Source organism: Elephantulus edwardii, unplaced genomic scaffold (genome assembly GCF_000299155.1).
Source record: "Elephantulus edwardii isolate Elephantulus edwardi_28Jun2011 unplaced genomic scaffold, EleEdw1.0 scaffold00180, whole genome shotgun sequence".
In the NCBI taxonomy this organism is placed as follows: Eukaryota; Metazoa; Chordata; class Mammalia; order Macroscelidea; family Macroscelididae; genus Elephantulus; species Elephantulus edwardii.
In genome coordinates, this window is record NW_006399930.1 from 1453050 (window position 1) to 1471176 (window position 18127).

The 18127-nt window shown below is 43.9% G+C and overlaps 1 protein-coding gene across 1 annotated transcript; it reads left to right on the top strand.

The window, feature by feature from the left end:
• Positions 1–1618: 1618 nt before the first annotated feature.
• On the top strand, positions 1619–11115 carry ADAMTS1 (ADAM metallopeptidase with thrombospondin type 1 motif, 1). Its single transcript, XM_006896027.1, has 9 exons — positions 1619–2417; positions 3975–4321; positions 4573–4705; positions 5442–5609; positions 6811–7097; positions 7405–7591; positions 7700–7875; positions 9819–9994; positions 10153–11115. The coding sequence occupies exons 1-9, from the start codon at positions 1745–1747 to the stop codon at positions 10850–10852; spliced, it is 2847 nt and encodes a 948-aa protein (XP_006896089.1). The 5' UTR covers positions 1619–1744; the 3' UTR covers positions 10853–11115.
• Positions 11116–18127: the final 7012 nt, after the last annotated feature.

Below are 18127 nucleotides of genomic sequence, written 5' to 3' on the forward strand. Positions count from 1 at the left end.
CAGCAGGGCGAGGAAGTGGGAGTCTAAGGGACCTGAGTGTGTCCCGAGATTGCGAGCTGCTGCTCTCACCATTGTCCCTGTGGCTTTCCGCCTGAAAGAGCATTGTGAAACATTTCCTTCCTCTTGTGTCATTGAGCCCCTCCTCCCTCTTTTTTTTTAAGAGCTGCTCAGCTTTCTCTTAGGGGCCTAGAGGTGGGAAAGCATAGCTTTTCCCCCCACTTTGTTAACATGGATGCGGCCTTTTCTCTTCCTGGTGGGAAGGGGCGGGTGGGGTTTCAGGGAAGGAAACGGGCTACTTTATTCTCCCTCAGTACATGCATTAGCCCCAATGACCACCCAGGGCCTTAGAATAAAAAAGTGGGGTCCTTTGACGTTTTTGCCAGTCTGGCCTACGTCCTGTGGTAGCTGTAAGAGGGTAAAGTCCGAAATTGGGCGGGAGTTGATACACTTCTGGAATGAAGGGAAAGCGCAATTCCTTCCTCAGGCTCTTGGGAAATGAACAACTCATTCCAATTCACCTTTTCCGGAAATGCGAACCCAGGTCCCTACAGAGAAGTCCCAAATGCTGAAAAGGGGGTGCGACTGGGGGCAATGCAAATTACTTTGAAAATTAGGAGCAGGGAAAGTGTCCCATTCTCCCCCGCCCCAGGCATGCTTACTAGAGGCGGCACCGGGCCAACCTAATTTTCCCCGAGAAAAGCTGGGGCTAAGAGAATGCACACTGTTGGCCAGGGCGTGGGGATGTAGATGGGGTGGAATACTTTTCTCGAAAAGGCAGGGCTGGCACGTCTCCTAGATTGTAAAAAGGGGTGATGGGGGTTGGGTGGGGCGCGGAGACAACTTTTCAAGCAGGGGCATCTTGGAAAAGGGACTGAGGTCTCCCTCCAGGGAAAAATGTTGGGGCACAAGAAGGGTACACTTGCGCTAGGGTGGTGGCAGGAATGGAGGGTGGTCCTAATTGTTGGTGGCGGGAGGGCACGATGGAAGGCAAGGCCTTCTTCCCCTAGGAGCCCCAGCCATACAAAGTACTGGCTGCAGCACAGCTTCTGAGTCTCCCGCCCCCAGATTGACGAGCTGGTGGCGACAAGCCAGGGCCCGGGCCGCCCCCTCCCCCGCCCCGGCCCCGCAGGGCTGAGCGCGGTTTAGCACTGACTGAGCTCAGGGGGCGGTGCCTTCAGGAATAGAAACTCAGCCAAGGGGGAGGGGGAAAGGGAGAGAGAGAGGAAGTCGCATTCCGGGCTATAAAAGGACTGCCTGGGCAGCCCGTTCCTTGCATTCGCTGGAAAGCAGCACTGAGTTCTTGTGACTGCAAAGCCGGGGCAAGCAGCAAGGCTGAGAGGTTCAGTGAGCCACAAGGCTGCAAAGACTGAGGCGGGACAGGGGCACCGGGCACTTATCCTCGAGTGGCTTTTTGCCCTGGGACAGTTCTTGTCCCTGCAGTAGCCACCCAACCAGCGCCGGCCCAATTACGAACTGAGAGGAAAACTTCCCGCGCGCCGAGAGAGCTGCAGAGTCTTCTCCCAAGTGACTACAGGAGTGCCGCTGCAGATGGTTCTGCGCTCTATCTCAAAGAATAATACTGATTGTTAACTTTAATAATTCAAAGCAAGACCGACGAGGTTTTGCACTCCTTGCCTGAACAATAGCCCCCTCGTTCAGTGCGCCGCTGCACGCGGTGTCTCCCGGGGCTCAAATACAGACAGCTCTCCACGCGGGGTTCCGGAGGCGTGCGCCAGGCGGCGACATGGGAAACGCAGAGCCAGAATCGAGGCACCGGAGCTGGTCGCCTGTGGCCGCGTTGCTGTTGCTTGCAGTGGCGCTGCTGGCCCTGCCGTGCGTGCGCGGGCGCCCCACCGAGGAAGACGAAGTATTGGTGCTGCCGCTAGTGGAGCGCATCCCAGGACAGGAGACCATGCGCCTGAGCCTAGATGCCTTTGGTCGGCGGCTCCGCCTAGAGCTGCAACCAGACCACGGCTTCCTGGCGCCCGGTTTCACACTTCAGACCGTAGGGCGCCGACCAAGGTCCGAGGCGCTGCATTCGGAGCCCGTCGGCGACTTGGCACATTGCTTCTACTCTGGCACGGTGAACGACGACCCCGGCTCGGCCGCTGCTCTCAGCCTCTGTGAAGGCGTGCGTGGTGCCTTCTACTTGCAGGGTGAGGAATTCTTCATCCAGCCGGCTCCTGCTCCAGCCACCGTGCGCCTAGCCTCCGCGGGCGCCGAGGAAGAGCCTCTGCAGCAACCACAGTTCCACCTCTTGCAGCGGAGGCGGCGAGACGGCGGCGGCGGAGCCAAGTGCGGGGTCCTGGACGAGGAAACCTTACCCCCGAGGGGTGCAGGACCCAAGGGTGAAGATGAGGGGGCTCAGTGGCCGCAGCAAGGCCGCAGCGCGCCGCAGCGCGCCGACCTGCCAACAGGTACCAGCCTGCGAAGAGTTTTTCCTTCTTTTCTTTTCAGCTTCTCCCCCTACTTACTTCCTCCATCCGAAGCAATGCGAGGGCGGACTCCTGCAGTCAGGATGGAAATCTGGAGTGCAGGAATGTAATCGGAGTTTCAAATTGGTGAACTCAGGGTTCATCAAATTCTACTAGGAAAATTAATTCCGCTTACCTAAGTAATGAATGATCAAGAGAGGGCAAAGAAATCTATGACTTTCTGCATACTAGGGTGAAATGTTTGGACCCTGAAGGGAGACTTGGTTAACCCCACACTTCCCTCCTTAATGGAGTGCTTTAATGCTACTTAGCCTGTGAGCGAGGGACTTCTTTCCGTCTCCTTTAATCTGTGTGTGTGCTCTTTCATCCACTTGCGATTTTGCGCGGCCTTCCGTAACTGCTGCCTATGCTTACGCCCTGCGCCCAGAGAAGGGCGGAGTTGGAGAGGATAAGTGGGGGCCGCTGGTCTCTGTGGAATAGCAGCCCAAGGCCCTGTAATGCAGGCCTTTGTCCCCTCCCCTTGGTTAAGAGGCTGACAGTGACCAACTGGTGGCTTTCAGGCCTCTCTGTAGAACCTGCGTGGGAGGTCTTCACCCAGCTAGCTCCACCCCTTCGCTCCGCCCCTGGGCCTCCCAGTTTGCGCTCCCTATTGCGGCCATAATTCTGCTCCTCTGAGCACAACCCTACATTCTTACCAAACCTTTACATAGTTCTTGGCTAGCTGGCTTCCTCCCTAAGTCTTACCAATCTATCACATTTTGTCTCTTCTTACTTGTTAACAAAGTCTTGCTATAGGCTCTTCCCTCTTTTACCCTTGGGGGATCTGCTCCTTGAAGAGTTTATTTGCTCACAACCTAGTTTAGAAATTCCCGAGGGACTCGGTGTCCATCCGTAGACTTAGGGCTCTTTTCCAGATAAGCAATCATGAGCTCAGGCAGGAATTTTCTTTCCCTGGGCTGTTGGTAATAAGGCAGTAGGCTGATGGGCTGTGTGGGTGGTCCTTGTGCCCTGAGTTGGTGAGAGCACACGCCCCAGGGACCCCTGGAACAAGAGCGCAGAGCAGATTCCTGCAGGCCAGGCCCCTTGGCGGCCGCCCCAGCCCAGCCCAGGGCTTTCCACGTGGAGCCCGATGATCTCATTCAGGGTTTGAGTCGTGGCCTGTGAGAGAGTGACTCAGGGGCTCTGCCTGCTGCCTATGCCCCAAGTTCTTACTACAGGTGGGGAAGAAAATGTGCCTTATTCAGAGAGGAGGAATCAAAAAAGGGCCAACCTCCAGATACCCTAAAATATACTCTGACACCTCAAAGAAGGGCCAGGACTCTTTGTTTAAAGAAAAGAAGAAAACGTAAAAAATAAAAAAAAAAAAGGTATTATTTCCAAAGAAAAAGATATGTAAATATTTTTATTATAGGCCTTCCAGGTGTATTTTTGTTTTGTTTATTTGCATTGACTGGTTAGGCTTTCCTTGTATACTCTGCAAAGGTAACTATTTTTAGATAACCTGCTCATGAGTAAATGATCTTTCTTGCCTCCTTACAGGAACTGGAAACATAAGAAAGAAACGTTTTGTGTCCAGCCCCCGCTATGTGGAAACCATGCTGGTGGCTGACCAGTCAATGGCAGAGTTCCACGGCAGTGGCCTGAAGCACTACCTCCTCACCTTGTTCTCTGTGGCGTCCAGGTTATACAAACACCCTAGTATTCGGAATTCAGTTAGCCTGGTGGTGGTGAAGATTCTGGTCATCTATGAGGAACAGAAGGGGCCAGAAGTGACCTCTAATGCTGCTCTGACACTGCGAAACTTCTGCAGTTGGCAAAAGCAGCACAATCCACCCAGTGACCGCGATGCTGAGCACTATGACACAGCCATTCTTTTCACCAGACAGGTGAGCAAGATGATGGTCCACTTAGACTATTCTGCTTTGTACAGCAAATACATATTTAAAGAATTATTACCAGTGCTTTCCCACATAGATTATATCTGTGCAAGTTCCACCAACCCCTCCAAAAAGGAAAGCTCAGTGCTAATGAACATAGATGCTCCAACACATATATGAAGACACCAGCTTTCAAAAAGTTAGACCCCAAGACTCATGCCCTGCCCCTATGAATAAGGATGCACCTCTTTTCCTCCTAGGACCTATGTGGTGCCCAGACGTGTGACACTCTGGGGATGGCTGATGTTGGAACTATGTGTGACCCCAGCAGAAGTTGCTCAGTCATAGAAGATGATGGTTTACAAGCTGCCTTCACCACAGCCCATGAATTAGGTAATTTCATTTCTCAGTAAGAGATAAACCCAACTAATAAACATATTGGACATAAATTGATTTAAAAGGGAGAGTCTGCAAGGACTAAGCTGGCTATTTTAGATGTGAAGTCTCTCCTTAGAAATTGCTGAAAATGGTTTTTCAGTTATGACAATTGTCTTATTCTAATAAAAAGTAATATGATAGGAGCTGTGGACATTTGGATGAGCCCTGATGCTGCAGTGGTTAAAGCACCCAACTGCTAACAGAAAAGTTGACAGTTCAACCCCACCACCAGCTACTCCTGGGGGGTGGGGGAGAATGAGGCACTCTGCTCCCATAAAGATTTACAGCCTTGGAAAATTTATGGGACAGTTCTACTCTGTTCTCTGGGGTTGCTATGAGTCTACATTGAATCAGTGGGAGTGGCTTCGGGTTTGCAAATATAATAAGGTTTAAATGTGTTCCTTAATAAGGATTTTATCCAAAAATTCTAGGGAGCTCTGGTGGCTCAGTGGTAAGGCGCTGTGCTGCCGTACCATATGGTTTGACTCCACTAGCTTCTCTGTGGGAGAAAGGCTATCTTGCTCCCTGTGACTTATTCCCTCTGAAAACACACTGGAGGGTCTACAATGGGACGGTTCCAGCACAGTACACAAAACAACTAGTTATATTGCTTTAAGACAACTGACTCCCTGTTGGGGAAAAAAATTCTGGGAATGACCAGTTCTGATGTGGGTTTTGGATTGCTTCCTAGGCCACGTGTTTAACATGCCGCATGATGATGCAAAGCAGTGTGCCAGCATTAATGGCGTGAACCGAGATTCCCACATGATGGCGTCAATGCTCTCCAACCTGGACCGCAGCCAACCCTGGTCTCCCTGCAGCGCCTACATGATTACATCATTTCTGGATAATGGTCATGGTGAGACGCCCAAACCACTTTTTCTGCAGGCATTCCTACTTCCAAGTGTAGGGTTCTAGTTCACATGAACTTTCCTCTCCCTCTCCCCTCTTATTTTTTTTTTTTTTTGGTCCGGTTTTTTTTAGTACACACTCATTTTTGTGTATTTGAAAATAACTGAAACCAGTTTCATGAAACCTTACCCTTTCAATACTTGATCCATTTTGATGTTTTCTGGTTTTTTTGTTGTTGGGTTTTTTAGTCTGTTTGGGGTTTTGTTTTTTGTTTTCTTTTGTTTTGTTTTGTTGTTTGTTTGTTTGTTTTTATACTGTCTTATTTACAAAGTTCGAATACATTCATTTTCAAACTGGATCTTTTCCATTTCTTTCACTCCCCCTTTACACATAAAATTGTTTGACCCTATGATTTCCTCACCTCCCTGCTTCCACCTCAGCCCCACCTTGGATCCTCATAGTCATTCTACAGTAATGGTTTTTATATAGTATTTGTCCTTATGGGACTGAGTTAGTTCACTCAGCATAATGCTTCTCAACCCCTCCCAAGTTATGTAGTAATTTACAAAGTCATTGCTCCTGTGTGCTGCATAGTATTCCATTATGTGAATGTACCATAGTTTCTCAATCCATTTGATTGTGGTTCAATATTCCATATTCTTGCAATGGTGAATAATGCCGCTTTGAACATTGGTGTGTAAGTCTTCTTTTGTGCCTCAGTTTTCATTTTCTCACAGTATTATTCTAAGCAGTGAAATAGCTGGGTCATATGTACAGCTTTTTGAGGGAGCACCAAACTGCCTTCCAGAGCTGTACTATTTTAGAATTCCACCAACAATGTATAAGAATTCCTATCTCACCACATCCTCTCTTATTACTTGCAGTTCTTTTAATTTTACCTCTTTAAAAATTACCCTTCACTGTCATTTTAGATCTTAATTTCCAATAAAGTATTGAATAGGTCCCAAAGTAGATGAATTCAAATATTTGGCAGAACAGTCATTTCAAAGCATTATTGATGTAGAAATAATTCGAGGTGGGGGGGCCCACAGGTAATGTCACACAATACTTTTTCCAGCATTGTGTTCAAAAGTATTCGTCTTTCAACTCAACTTTAAATGACCCGACATAATAAGTATCCTCTAAAAAAGTGTTCTATCTCCTGAATGCTTTCATTTATTCACCACTGGCTGGCATTTTCTTTGTAGGAGAATGCTTGATGGACAAGCCTCAGAACCCCATACAGCTGCCGTCGGACCTCCCAGGCACCTTGTATGATGCCAACCGGCAGTGTCAGTTTACATTTGGAGAGGACTCCAAGCACTGCCCCGACGCGGCCAGCACGTGCACAACGTTGTGGTGTACAGGCACCTCTGGCGGGCTGCTGGTGTGTCAAACCAAACACTTTCCTTGGGCAGATGGGACCAGCTGTGGAGAAGGGCAGTGGTGTGTCAGTGGCAAGTGTGTGAACAAGACCGACGGGAAGCATTTTGATGTGAGTTTTTCTACTGAAGTGTATTCATGTTCCTTTAAATGTTGGCATTGGAAAGAACAGCCCCTCCAGGAAAAAAATTTAAAATACTGGCCACTGAGTTAGTTCCATCTCGTGTTTCAAACTTGAACTGTGCTCCAGAATCATGGTCAAATATTAGATACCAAACCTAACACCACAGTCTGCATCCTTCTGTAGGGATGGAAGACTGTTTATAATTGGCTTAGTGTCCCATCATTTTCCCCCCCTTTCATTCCCTAAATATTCTCTTTGCTGAATTCTAATGCTAAGTGTTTATGCTCCCATTTAGACTCCTGTTCATGGAAGCTGGGGACCATGGGGACCATGGGGAGACTGCTCGAGGACCTGTGGTGGAGGAGTTCAGTATACAATGAGAGAATGTGACAACCCCGTTCCAAAGAATGGCGGGAAGTACTGTGAAGGCAAGCGAGTGCGCTACCGGTCCTGCAACATTGAGGACTGTCCAGACAACAACGGTGAGTGGAAATGGACTCCAGCTTTGAGAATGGGTGGAAATGATGTGTCCATAAACAGGCAGATAAAGTTTGGAAACTGGTATCATCACCTTTTCATTGTCTTTCCAGGAAAAACGTTCCGAGAGGAACAATGTGAGGCACACAACGACTTTTCAAAAGCTTCCTTTGGGAGCGGGCCTGCTGTGGAGTGGACGCCCAAGTATGCTGGCGTCTCCCCAAAGGACAGGTGCAAGCTCATCTGCCAAGCCAAAGGGATTGGCTACTTCTTCGTTTTGCAGCCCAAGGTAGTTACCTTTACAACTATTATGTGCCTATGAGTTAAGGCCTTGACTTGCTACCTTTTTATATTCAACCTTTGATAGACCCTTTAATTTCTATCAGAATTTATGTTCCATTTCCAAGTGGCAACTGACGACTTTGAGTTTGATTCATCCCAACACTTGTGATTCTTCCAATTCTAATTGCTTATTAATACTCTTCTGTACAAAGAACAGGGAGCTTTGGTGGCCTAGTGTTAAGAAACTCAAAGGCACGAACGACATTCAAATCTGCCAGCTGTTCTGAGGGAGAAATATGGGCAGTTTCCTTCCCTGCAATTTACTGCCTCTGAAAATTCGCTGAAGGGCCAGCTATGGGTCAATTCCGACTCATGGCACATGGCAACAAGATAAAAAAAAAAAAGAAAAAAACAACAATAACCTTGATGATGCAATAGTGAAGTTCTCAGCTGCTACCCAGAAAGATGGCAGTTCAAGTACACCCACTGGGTATAATGGGCAAAACCCTGGTGATTTTCCTTACAAAGATTATAGCCAAGAAAATCGTATAGGGCAGTTATTCTCTAGTTGGTACAGGTCAGAATCTATTTGATAGCACTTAACAATACAGAAGACCATAGAAGAATCAATGTCTTTGAATTGTGGTATTAGAGAATAGTATTGCATATCCCACAGACTCAAAATAACAAACATATCTGTCTTGAAGGACTTGCAACCAACAAAATGCTCCTTAGAAGCAAAGATAGTGAAATTTTGTCTTACAAACTTTGCACATTTTGTCAGGATGGGCTCATCCTCTGGAGGGGGGGAAGAAAGTCAGTCTAGGGAAAAAAGAAAGAATTTAGCAAAAAAAGGAAGATCCTCAATGAGATGGACTGACATAGTGACTGTAACAATGAACTTGAGCATGATGGGGATTGTGAGGACGGCACAGGAGGGCAAGCTTCCAGTCTTTTGTTCATAGCATTGCTACTAGTAATAGTTAATTCAGCATCAGCCAATATACAAAGAAAAGCCCTTTGGAAAATGAAGTGTTCCTCTGTATAATTAGGTCTCACATACACCTCATGGTTTGATAAATTATTTATTAACACAGAAGTCAGTGATCCTGGAAAATCGTTTAGGCATAATCCAAAGTACGTGTTACTGTGTCACTAGCCAGGAGGAACATGTTAGAGAACCTTACTAAAAGGGGAGCCTGAACACTGATAAGACATTGGAGGGTATATGTAAAATCATAGAAGTATCTTATCATTTGCTATTTTATTAGAGGAAGAAAAAAGGGGGGGAATGTAATTTAATTTGATGGAGACTATCGTGTCATTAGCATGGTAATGAAAATATTTCCAAATTGGAGATTGAACATATTAAACCTCTATTGTTGCTGGGTGCTATTCTATTGAGGATATACAGTAATAAACAAATAGATTAAAAGCCCTGCTTTCATTGACCTTAGATAAAAAGTAAAGGACAGTTAGCAAAAACAGGATGACAGAGTTGTGTTCTTTAAGATGTCTAAGTACTATGCTTTGGTGATGCAAATGTTTAGTGTGTTTGGCTGTGAACAAAATAATGAAGGTTCAAGTCCATCTTCATTTCTTTGAGGTGCCTAGGGAGACTGGGCTTGCAATTTGTTGAGATATTTTGTGGTTGGTTTTTTTTGTTTTTTTTTTTTAAACCTGTCCCTGAAAATCTCAATTGAGGCCAGTTCTGTTGTGACACATACAGTGTTGTCCTGAGCCAGAAGCAAACTAAAGGCAGTCAGTGACGTTGGATGGGTGCTACAGTTATAAATCACAAAGGAGAGAGTAGGTCATGTGTCTGGAGGGTACTGTTTTAATGAGGCTGGTCTGGAAAGCAGAGAATGAATTTTAAGGGGGAAAACTTAGTCATCATTTCATCTTTCTCCTTTGTTAATGTGTAACAATAGCATGTGTTCTTCTTTCCAGGTTGTAGATGGTACTCCATGTAGCCCAGATTCCACCTCTGTCTGTGTGCAAGGACAGTGCGTAAAAGCTGGTTGTGATCGTATCATAGACTCCAAAAAGAAATTTGATAAATGTGGCATTTGTGGAGGAAATGGATCTACGTGTAAGAAAATATCAGGATCTGTGACTAGTGCAAAGTAAGTCTGAAAATGACCTGTTCTCAAAGATCTTATAATTTACTTGGAAGTTTTATTACAGATCTCAAAAGAAATGCTTTAAAGTCCTCACTTATCTTCACTTGAAGCATTTAGCTTGTGAATGAGGGGTAATTGTGTCTATTTGTCTTTGCCTGCAGACCAGGATATCATGACATTGTCACAATTCCAGCTGGAGCCACAAACATTGAAGTGAAACAGAGGAATCAGAGGGGATCCCGGAACAATGGAAGCTTCCTTGCCATCAAAGCTGCTGATGGCACATATATCCTTAATGGTGACTTTACTCTGTCCACTTTAGAGCAAGACATTACCTATAAAGGTAGTGTCTTGAGGTACAGTGGCTCCTCGGCAGTGCTGGAAAGAATTCTCAGCTTTAGTCCACTCAAAGAACCTTTAACTATCCAGGTTCTTACTGTGGGCAATGCCCTCCGGCCTAAAATTAAGTATACTTATTTTGTGAAGAAAAAGAAGGAATCTTTCAATGCTATCCCTACCTTCTCCGAATGGGTCATTGGAGAGTGGGGCGAATGTTCCAAGTCATGTGGATCAGGGTGGCAGCGAAGAGTGGTGGAATGCATGGACATCAATAGAAAGCAGGCCACAGAGTGTGCCAAGGAAGTGAAGCCAGCCAGCACCAGGCCCTGCGCGGAAGTGCCCTGTCCACACTGGCAGCTGGGAGAGTGGTCCCCGTGCTCTAAGACTTGTGGGAAGGGTTACAAAAAGAGAACCTTAAAGTGTCTGTCCCATGATGGGGGCGTGTTGGCTCATGAGAGTTGTGATCCTTTAAAGAAACCTAAACATTACATAGACTTTTGCACACTGGCAGAATGCAGTTAAGCAGAGTCAGTAATGAGGGAAAAGCCAAGTGTGGAAGGGCTGATGCACTGGAATCAAGAAGGCTGGAGAGTCCCAATGTACCTTGCAGGTCAATGAGGAGTGTTAGTTAGATGGGGGCTGGGAAGTAGACGGCAAAGACGTTAGAGATCATGTGCATATCCTGCCATTTGCAAATTTGATAGACTAGTTAATGAAGGCTATTAAAAGATGAAAAAAAGCCCAGAGTATGATAATTATGTCTTGTTACATCTATAACAAGTTTAAAAAGGGAGGAAAAGCCAAAATAAATTAACAACCCCTGTGTCATGGTACTAATTAAATTCTTTGTATCATGGAGCTTGGGGAATGGAAAGACAAGAGTTAGAGATTAAAGCCTGGCCTGTTTTACCTTGCTGACCGAGGGAGAAGGGAATACAAATTGGATCTCTTACAAGCCTTGATTATGGCTGCTCGAGTTTCCCAGATTTCCTACTCTCCTAAGAGTTGAGATTGTCCAGCCTGAGAGATACATGCTCAGCAAACTGAAATGGCTCAAGCGGCTTCATCTGTACCTTTTTGTATCATCTTCACCTTTATTTGTGTAATTAATTTTGATGAAGTAATTGCATGTAGCTTGTAAGAATGTGTTAAGTAGACAAGAGGCAGAAAGGAAGCAGGGGGGCATCAGGTGCTGGGAGGAGCTGGAGGCGCATCCACATGCTTGGCACCTCTCACTTCCTCTTCAATAGGCCCACGTTAGGAACGCGCATGTAAAGAGAACCGTGTGTCTCAGATCTCACTAAAAGAATGTAATGCCGGAATAAGAATAGTGTGTGGGGAACAGGTCCCGCGTGTTTGGGGACATGGAGATCACTTGTCTCATGTTAAGAGGCTGCTGCGGGGTAGCAGGTCCATCCCTAGAAGCTGTTCCAACAGTCATATCCTGGTGAATGTCTGTCCAGCTCTTCAACCATGATAGAAAATATGTCTTTTTCCATATGTATATAGTAAGCTATGTGACTAGAAATTATATATACTTTATAAGTATTGATCTGTGTGCTCCTTCTAAGAAGGTCTGTAATAAATGCCTATATGAACATATTTATTTTTATACTTTCTTTATAATGATAAATCTTTTAAGTTATACCTCTTTTGTAATAGGACATATAAAATAGAGTATTTATGCAATATATGTTACTAGAAATAATAAAAACACTTTTTGAAATTGCATGTCTAATCTTGTTAAATGGGGATTAGTTCCTGAAAAGAAATCTGAGATAGAGGTTCTGAATTTAATAGCTAAAGTATGGTTTTACTTGAGGATTTCTCTCCCTAATTTGTATAATTTCTAAAAAGAAAGCACAAATATCTTTTGTAAGAATGGATTTGCCTCTAATGCATCTAATATTATACACCTGTGAACAGCAAACTCCTACCAAGGGTCACATAGAAAACATTTTTCGTTTTCGGGGTGCCACAGGGTCTATTTCAGTATGGAAGTTGACATAAACCACACACAAATGAATAGGGATGACAACATTCTATCAAAACTTAAAAAAAAAACAACCCAACCCACCAAGTAGTAGATCAGCTCTGTACTGTGGACATAGTTTCTTGACTATTAATGTGTACTGTAAATTAAATGCAAAAAGAATAGGAACCTGGAGGCATTTTTAATTTTGGGTTTTTTTCCCCTCAGTTACATCATATTCCTTTTACTTTAAAGTAGAAATATTTACATTAAGTGGAAATAATACCTCATGAATTACATTTGGAATGCAGATATACAGTGAGTCAAAGCCCCAAAATTTTTAGCTTGCTTATCGGGAGTACTGTGAGCCCTTTGGAAAAACCCTGGAATATTCATATCGCTGTGCCTGCTGGGTTCATGAATGACTTCCAACATTCACTCTGCTTCCATACTAAACAATTCTCTCATGAAATAACTTGTTTACTGGATGACAACATAATTAATCACACACAATCCCTAGTTGCTAGTTTTTATCCTTTCTGACACTAGAAAGAACAGCTTTTCTCAGGTAGTTCCACCAATCATTTACTTTTACTGCTATGAACCCATTCTAATTCCTAGAAACCCTCCACTGGACTTTCCAGGCTGTAAAACTTACTGGAAGGAGACAGCCCATTTATTTAATTTTTTTTTTTCTTGCAGAGATACTGTTGTATTCAAACCAGCCTTTTGAGTTAATGTAACATGTTACTGACTGCCACCAGAGCTCCCTATATAACATGATATCTCAGATTCAGATAATCTCTGGTTACCCCTCAGTTTGCCAAATATATTCTGAGGAACAGAATATAAGACTTCTGGGTGCACAGTTGGGAAGGGATAATGAAGATCAGGGAAGAAAAGAACCAAGTTAGCTTCTGGGCCATGGGACTAAAAGGGAAGAGTCAAATTGAAAGATCTTGAAAACTCTTCTTGGACCCACAAAACTTGCTTTAGCATAGAATTTGGCAGCAGAACTCATTGGTTTAATGTACCATTTACACTAACATCGTCAAACATGACTATTTGCTGATATCACAACCGTGGTCCACAGCCCCACAGTAAGTGATATAGAGAAAGTACACACTTGAGGTCAGACTCCTTACCTTTTCAACATATATGCAGAACAGATTATCCGGGAGGCTGGGCTTTATGAGGAGAAATGTGGGGTGAAGATTGGTGGACGATTTATCAACAATCTGCGTTATGCAGATGACACAACCCTGCTTGCTGAAACTGAGGAGGACCTGAAGCGCCTGCTGCAAAGTGTCAAGGACTGCAGCCTACAATATGGATTGAGGACCAATGTCAAGAAGACAAAGATTCTCACCACTGGACCAATTGGCAGCATCAGGATGGATGGTGAAGAGACTGAGATTGTACACAGCTTTAGTTTGCTTGGCTCCATAGTCAACAGTCTTGGCACCAGCAGCCAGGAAATTAAAAGGTGCATTGCCATGGGAAAGTCTGCTGTTAGGGACCTCTCCAAAGTACTGAAGAGCAATGGTGTCTCTCTGGAGACTAAAGTGCGTCTGATACAGGCCATGGTCTTCACAATCACTTGTTATGCATCAGAGAGTTGGACAATGACCAAGGAAGATAGAAGGAGAATTGATGCCTTTGAGCTGTGGTGCTGGAGAAGAGTATTGAGAATACCATGGACTGCTAGGGAAACAAACAGATTCATCCTGGAAAGGGTTAAACCGGGTGGCTCCTTGGAGGCAAGGATTCTGAGGCTCTGTCTAACATACTTTGGACATGTTGTGAGGAGAGACCGGTCCTTGGAGAAGGACATCATGCTTGGGAGGGTGGAGGGACAGCGCAGGGGGGGAAGGCCCTCTATGAGGTGGATTGATTCAGTGACTGGGATAATCAGGATGGGAGTATCAGAGACAGTGTGATTGACACAGGATGGAGCAGGGTTTAGGGCTGTTGTACATAGGGTCGCTATGAGTCGCAAGCGACTTGATGGCACATAACAACAACAACAACACACCTGAGTGTTCTTGCCCTCAGTTACTATACTAGCTATTTGAGAAAATGAGATAAAATTAACCAAAATGAAAACCAATCACATAAAGACGTCACTTTAGAACATTGCCTATCTCATGGGTGCATTCTCCATTCTTTACCTATAAGAAGCTTACCTTGATTTGATGGAGCAAGCCAGGAAGCAGAAGTTCAGAAATGAAGAAAAAAAAAGATTTTCAAATGTCTTTTCCCCCCTCAGTCCAAAGAAATGGCCAAAATCTCTTCAACATTGCTGCATAATTTTTTAATCAGTACCCTGAGGACTTTAAGATTCTCCATATATTGGCAGCAAATAGATGTGTTCAATATGCAAAGCCTGGTCCTGTAGACTTAACCAAGCACCTATATATAAAGGAACCATAGTTTTGTTTTGTTTGTTGGTTGTTTTTTTTTTTTCTTGATCTTTCAAATTCTAGTTAAAAATGAGAAGCTGAGTGGAGCTTAAGGAGCTATGGTGACTTAATAGCAAATAACTCCTGTGCTAGTTAATGCCTCTGACAACCCATTAGAGTCCATACACAGCAACAACAATCAATCAAATACCTTACAGGAGAAGTACACAATCCTATCATTCTAATAACCACCAAGAAAGAGCAATTTTAGATCAGAAATATCATAGAATAATTGGCAAATATTCTTTCTGGTCCTTGCTCCTATTTCTTCCCTTTTGGAGAAGGGCATTATGGATATTACTGAGGATGGACAACAATTAAGACTTGTTGACCTTATTCTGGTTTCTCGAAACAAACTTAACTGGCATTAACAGCTTAGTGTTTAAAATGGCTTTCCTACTCCTTGAATTTTATTTTGCCATGTGAATGGGTAGAAATATACAAACAGGGCATGTTAGCCTATCCATAAGGGGATCGACTAGTCTCACCAGTCCATAAGAAGATTGACTACTCTCATTATTAAATTGAGCAGATCCAGCAGAAGAAAAAGAGAAACTTCAACACCAGCAAAGAAGAAGCAAGAGAGTATCATATGCCCTTCAGTATCAGGGTTTTTTGCACCAGCCAGCCTAGGGGTCTATGGGAGAAACAGCTATAGCAGCTGCAGTGAAGAATCAGAGACCTGGCATGAGACAGAGTGGACCTTGACACTTCCAGGCCCCAACAGAACCAGAGCTAAGAACCTTTGCCCAAGTTTATTGGAGGACTAGGGGGAGGGGGAAAGCCAAGATTGGCAGGACTGACAACTTTGTAACACTGGCCCAATGCCTCAAAGTTCAAGGCTCAGGCATCCATGGGCACATTTTAAGCACTGTCCTGACTGTATTCTGCTACTAACCTGAATGATAGACTTTTGACTTCCCCGCCATGGTTTTGTGTGGTCTGTGAGCTCTCACATTGGATTTTGGACCCAGTAAAGCACTAAGATTGGTGTTGGAGTGAGTAGAAAGAGATGTGGGAATGTGAGGAATATGTCTGGCCTCATGAAAATTGATTTTGTATTGTTGATGTTGTTGACAGGGACAATTCCCCTTTGTGAAGTTGGTAAAAGTCAGATATGACCATCCCCATGTAGTCCTTGCTCTTTTTACATCAACTTAAATTCATTGCCATTGGGTCAGAACTGACCCATAACTCTTTAGCAGGTTTTCAGGCACTATAAATTACATGGAGAGCTCTGGTGGCCTAGTGGTAAGAAGCTGCCCTGCAATCCCTAAGGTATTTTGAGGCCACCAGCTGCTCCATGGGAGAAGGATGGGCAATCTCCCCCCATGTCATTAAATGTCTCTGAAAATTCACTAGAGGGTCAGCTATGGGTTGGTTCCAACTGTATTGTACACAACAACAACAAATTACATGGTAAGAGATTGTCCTTCCTGCTCCCATAATAAAATGGACAAAAATCACTAAAATATAGATGACAGATACTAGCTCTATTCAGAGCATTGACTAAAGCTAACCTAGTATTCACCTAGTTTCTTTGAAGACTTTCTAGAATAAACAGACTTAGGACAATGTTCCTTTAAAGTAAGGGTAATAAGATTTTGAAGAAGCTCCTCGGCCATGTGAATTGACATAGTGACTTCCACAATGGGCTCTTGTGTGACAGCAAGTGTGAGGACGGTGCAGGATAGGGCAGATTTCAGATCTTTTGTTCATGGAGTCACTATGAGTTGTACTCAACTCAACTTAACAGCAGTTGCATTTGTTTTCTGGGCATTTTATTCACAGAAAACAACAAAGTGCAAAGATCTAAGAAAGGAGCATACTACATCTGGTGTATGATGTAAAAGGAGTGGAGAAAAAGGAATAAAGTCAGAGAGAGGCAAACCAGATTGAGTGGAACCCTGTGGGCCATTTACTTCTAATGAAATGGGAAGCCATTGTAGGATAATGAGTAACAGAAAGTCATGATATGACTTACTTTTTTAACAGGGTCACATTTAGAATAGATATTAGAAGAATAGAAGTAGGAAGATCTGTGAAAACCATATTCATTTTGTGTATGTAGTTGTTTAAACTACACCACAGATAGGCAAGGGAGTAGACAGGAAGCTCCCACTCACTTGCTTTAATTGTGAATATGAAGAACACTTGGCCAAGGACGGCCCACATCAGGTCCTTGTGGCTGACAGGACTAACAGGCCCCAGCTCCCAGCTGGGAACAAAGGAGGATGCTTCAACGATTCAGATCCTCCCAGAAGAGCCGTGGGTGAGCATTAACATTACTGGTAAGTATATTAATTTTCTCCTGCACACAAGAGCCTATTATTAGGTTCTAAAAGCCTTCTGCGGTCCCAACTCTTCTCACTATTTCTTAATTGTTGGAATTGACAAAAAAACCTCATAAGCAGTTCCTTGCTTCTCCTCTGCCTTGCATGTGGACTTCTGAGCTGTAAAACAACCCAGGGGTAGATGGAATTTGGTCCAGGACTTAAGAACAATAAATGACATAGTTAAGCCCCTGTATCTTGTGGTTCCTAACCTTTATACTATAATAGACAAAGTGCTAGTCAATAAGCCTTTTATTTTAAGAACTACCTTCCCTCTGTAACTTGATTTGTGCCACTGTTAGAACCTCTACTTGGAATATTATTCCTTTTAATTTTTGACTCATGTACTTTTAACTTGTTAGTTAAGTTTGTGTCTTCTAGGCTGCAACAGTTCCATGATACATCTTCAAGGATATGAACATGTATGGCTAAGCACAATTGATAACAGTGCATCTAAATTTCAAAATCATTCTCCACAATAGTCTATGTATTTTCTATGGCCAAAAGGGCCCTTTAGAGTAGTGAGAGAAGATCTTTGCCCTGAAACCTACAGTGTCCCTTTTCAGCAGGAAGTAGCTAAGAGAATATGCCATCCCCTTTTCCTTATGAATCAGGGTGAAATCTCTCTAAGGGAGGAGTGTTAGGGAATGGCAAAGGACACACTGACAAAGGAGATTAATCAGAACTGGCTTTGACAAGCACTGTGGCAATGGGACAACTAAAACAGACTTTCAAGAAATATTCAACCTGAATCCTTCTGATCATATGGAGATTTTAAAAAGTATTTCTTTGAGTTTATTATGTTTAATTTATTTATTTGTTTGTGTATAAAGGATGTTCATCTACATGATAGCATAATTATGATAAAAACAAAAGGGAGGAAATATGGGAAGCCAATACTAAATATTTGTGATAAACTGAATGCTATTTAAAAAGAAAAACAAGGAGCTCATGCAATATTATTCAAAATGGGTGACTCTGGAGGACATTATGCTGAGTGAAATATCTCAGTCACAAAAGGACAAATACT

Bases quoted from the DNA above. Each gene is read 5' to 3' on its own strand.
- ADAMTS1 (XM_006896027.1), top strand. From the start codon at position 1,745: ATGGGAAACGCAGAGCCAGAATCGAGGCACCGGAGCTGGTCGCCTGTG. The intron at 4,322-4,572 runs GTGAGCAAGATG...TTTTCCTCCTAG, and splicing joins CCATTCTTTTCACCAGACAG to GACCTATGTGGTGCCCAGAC. The intron at 7,098-7,404 runs GTGAGTTTTTCT...GCTCCCATTTAG, and splicing joins CCGACGGGAAGCATTTTGAT to ACTCCTGTTCATGGAAGCTG.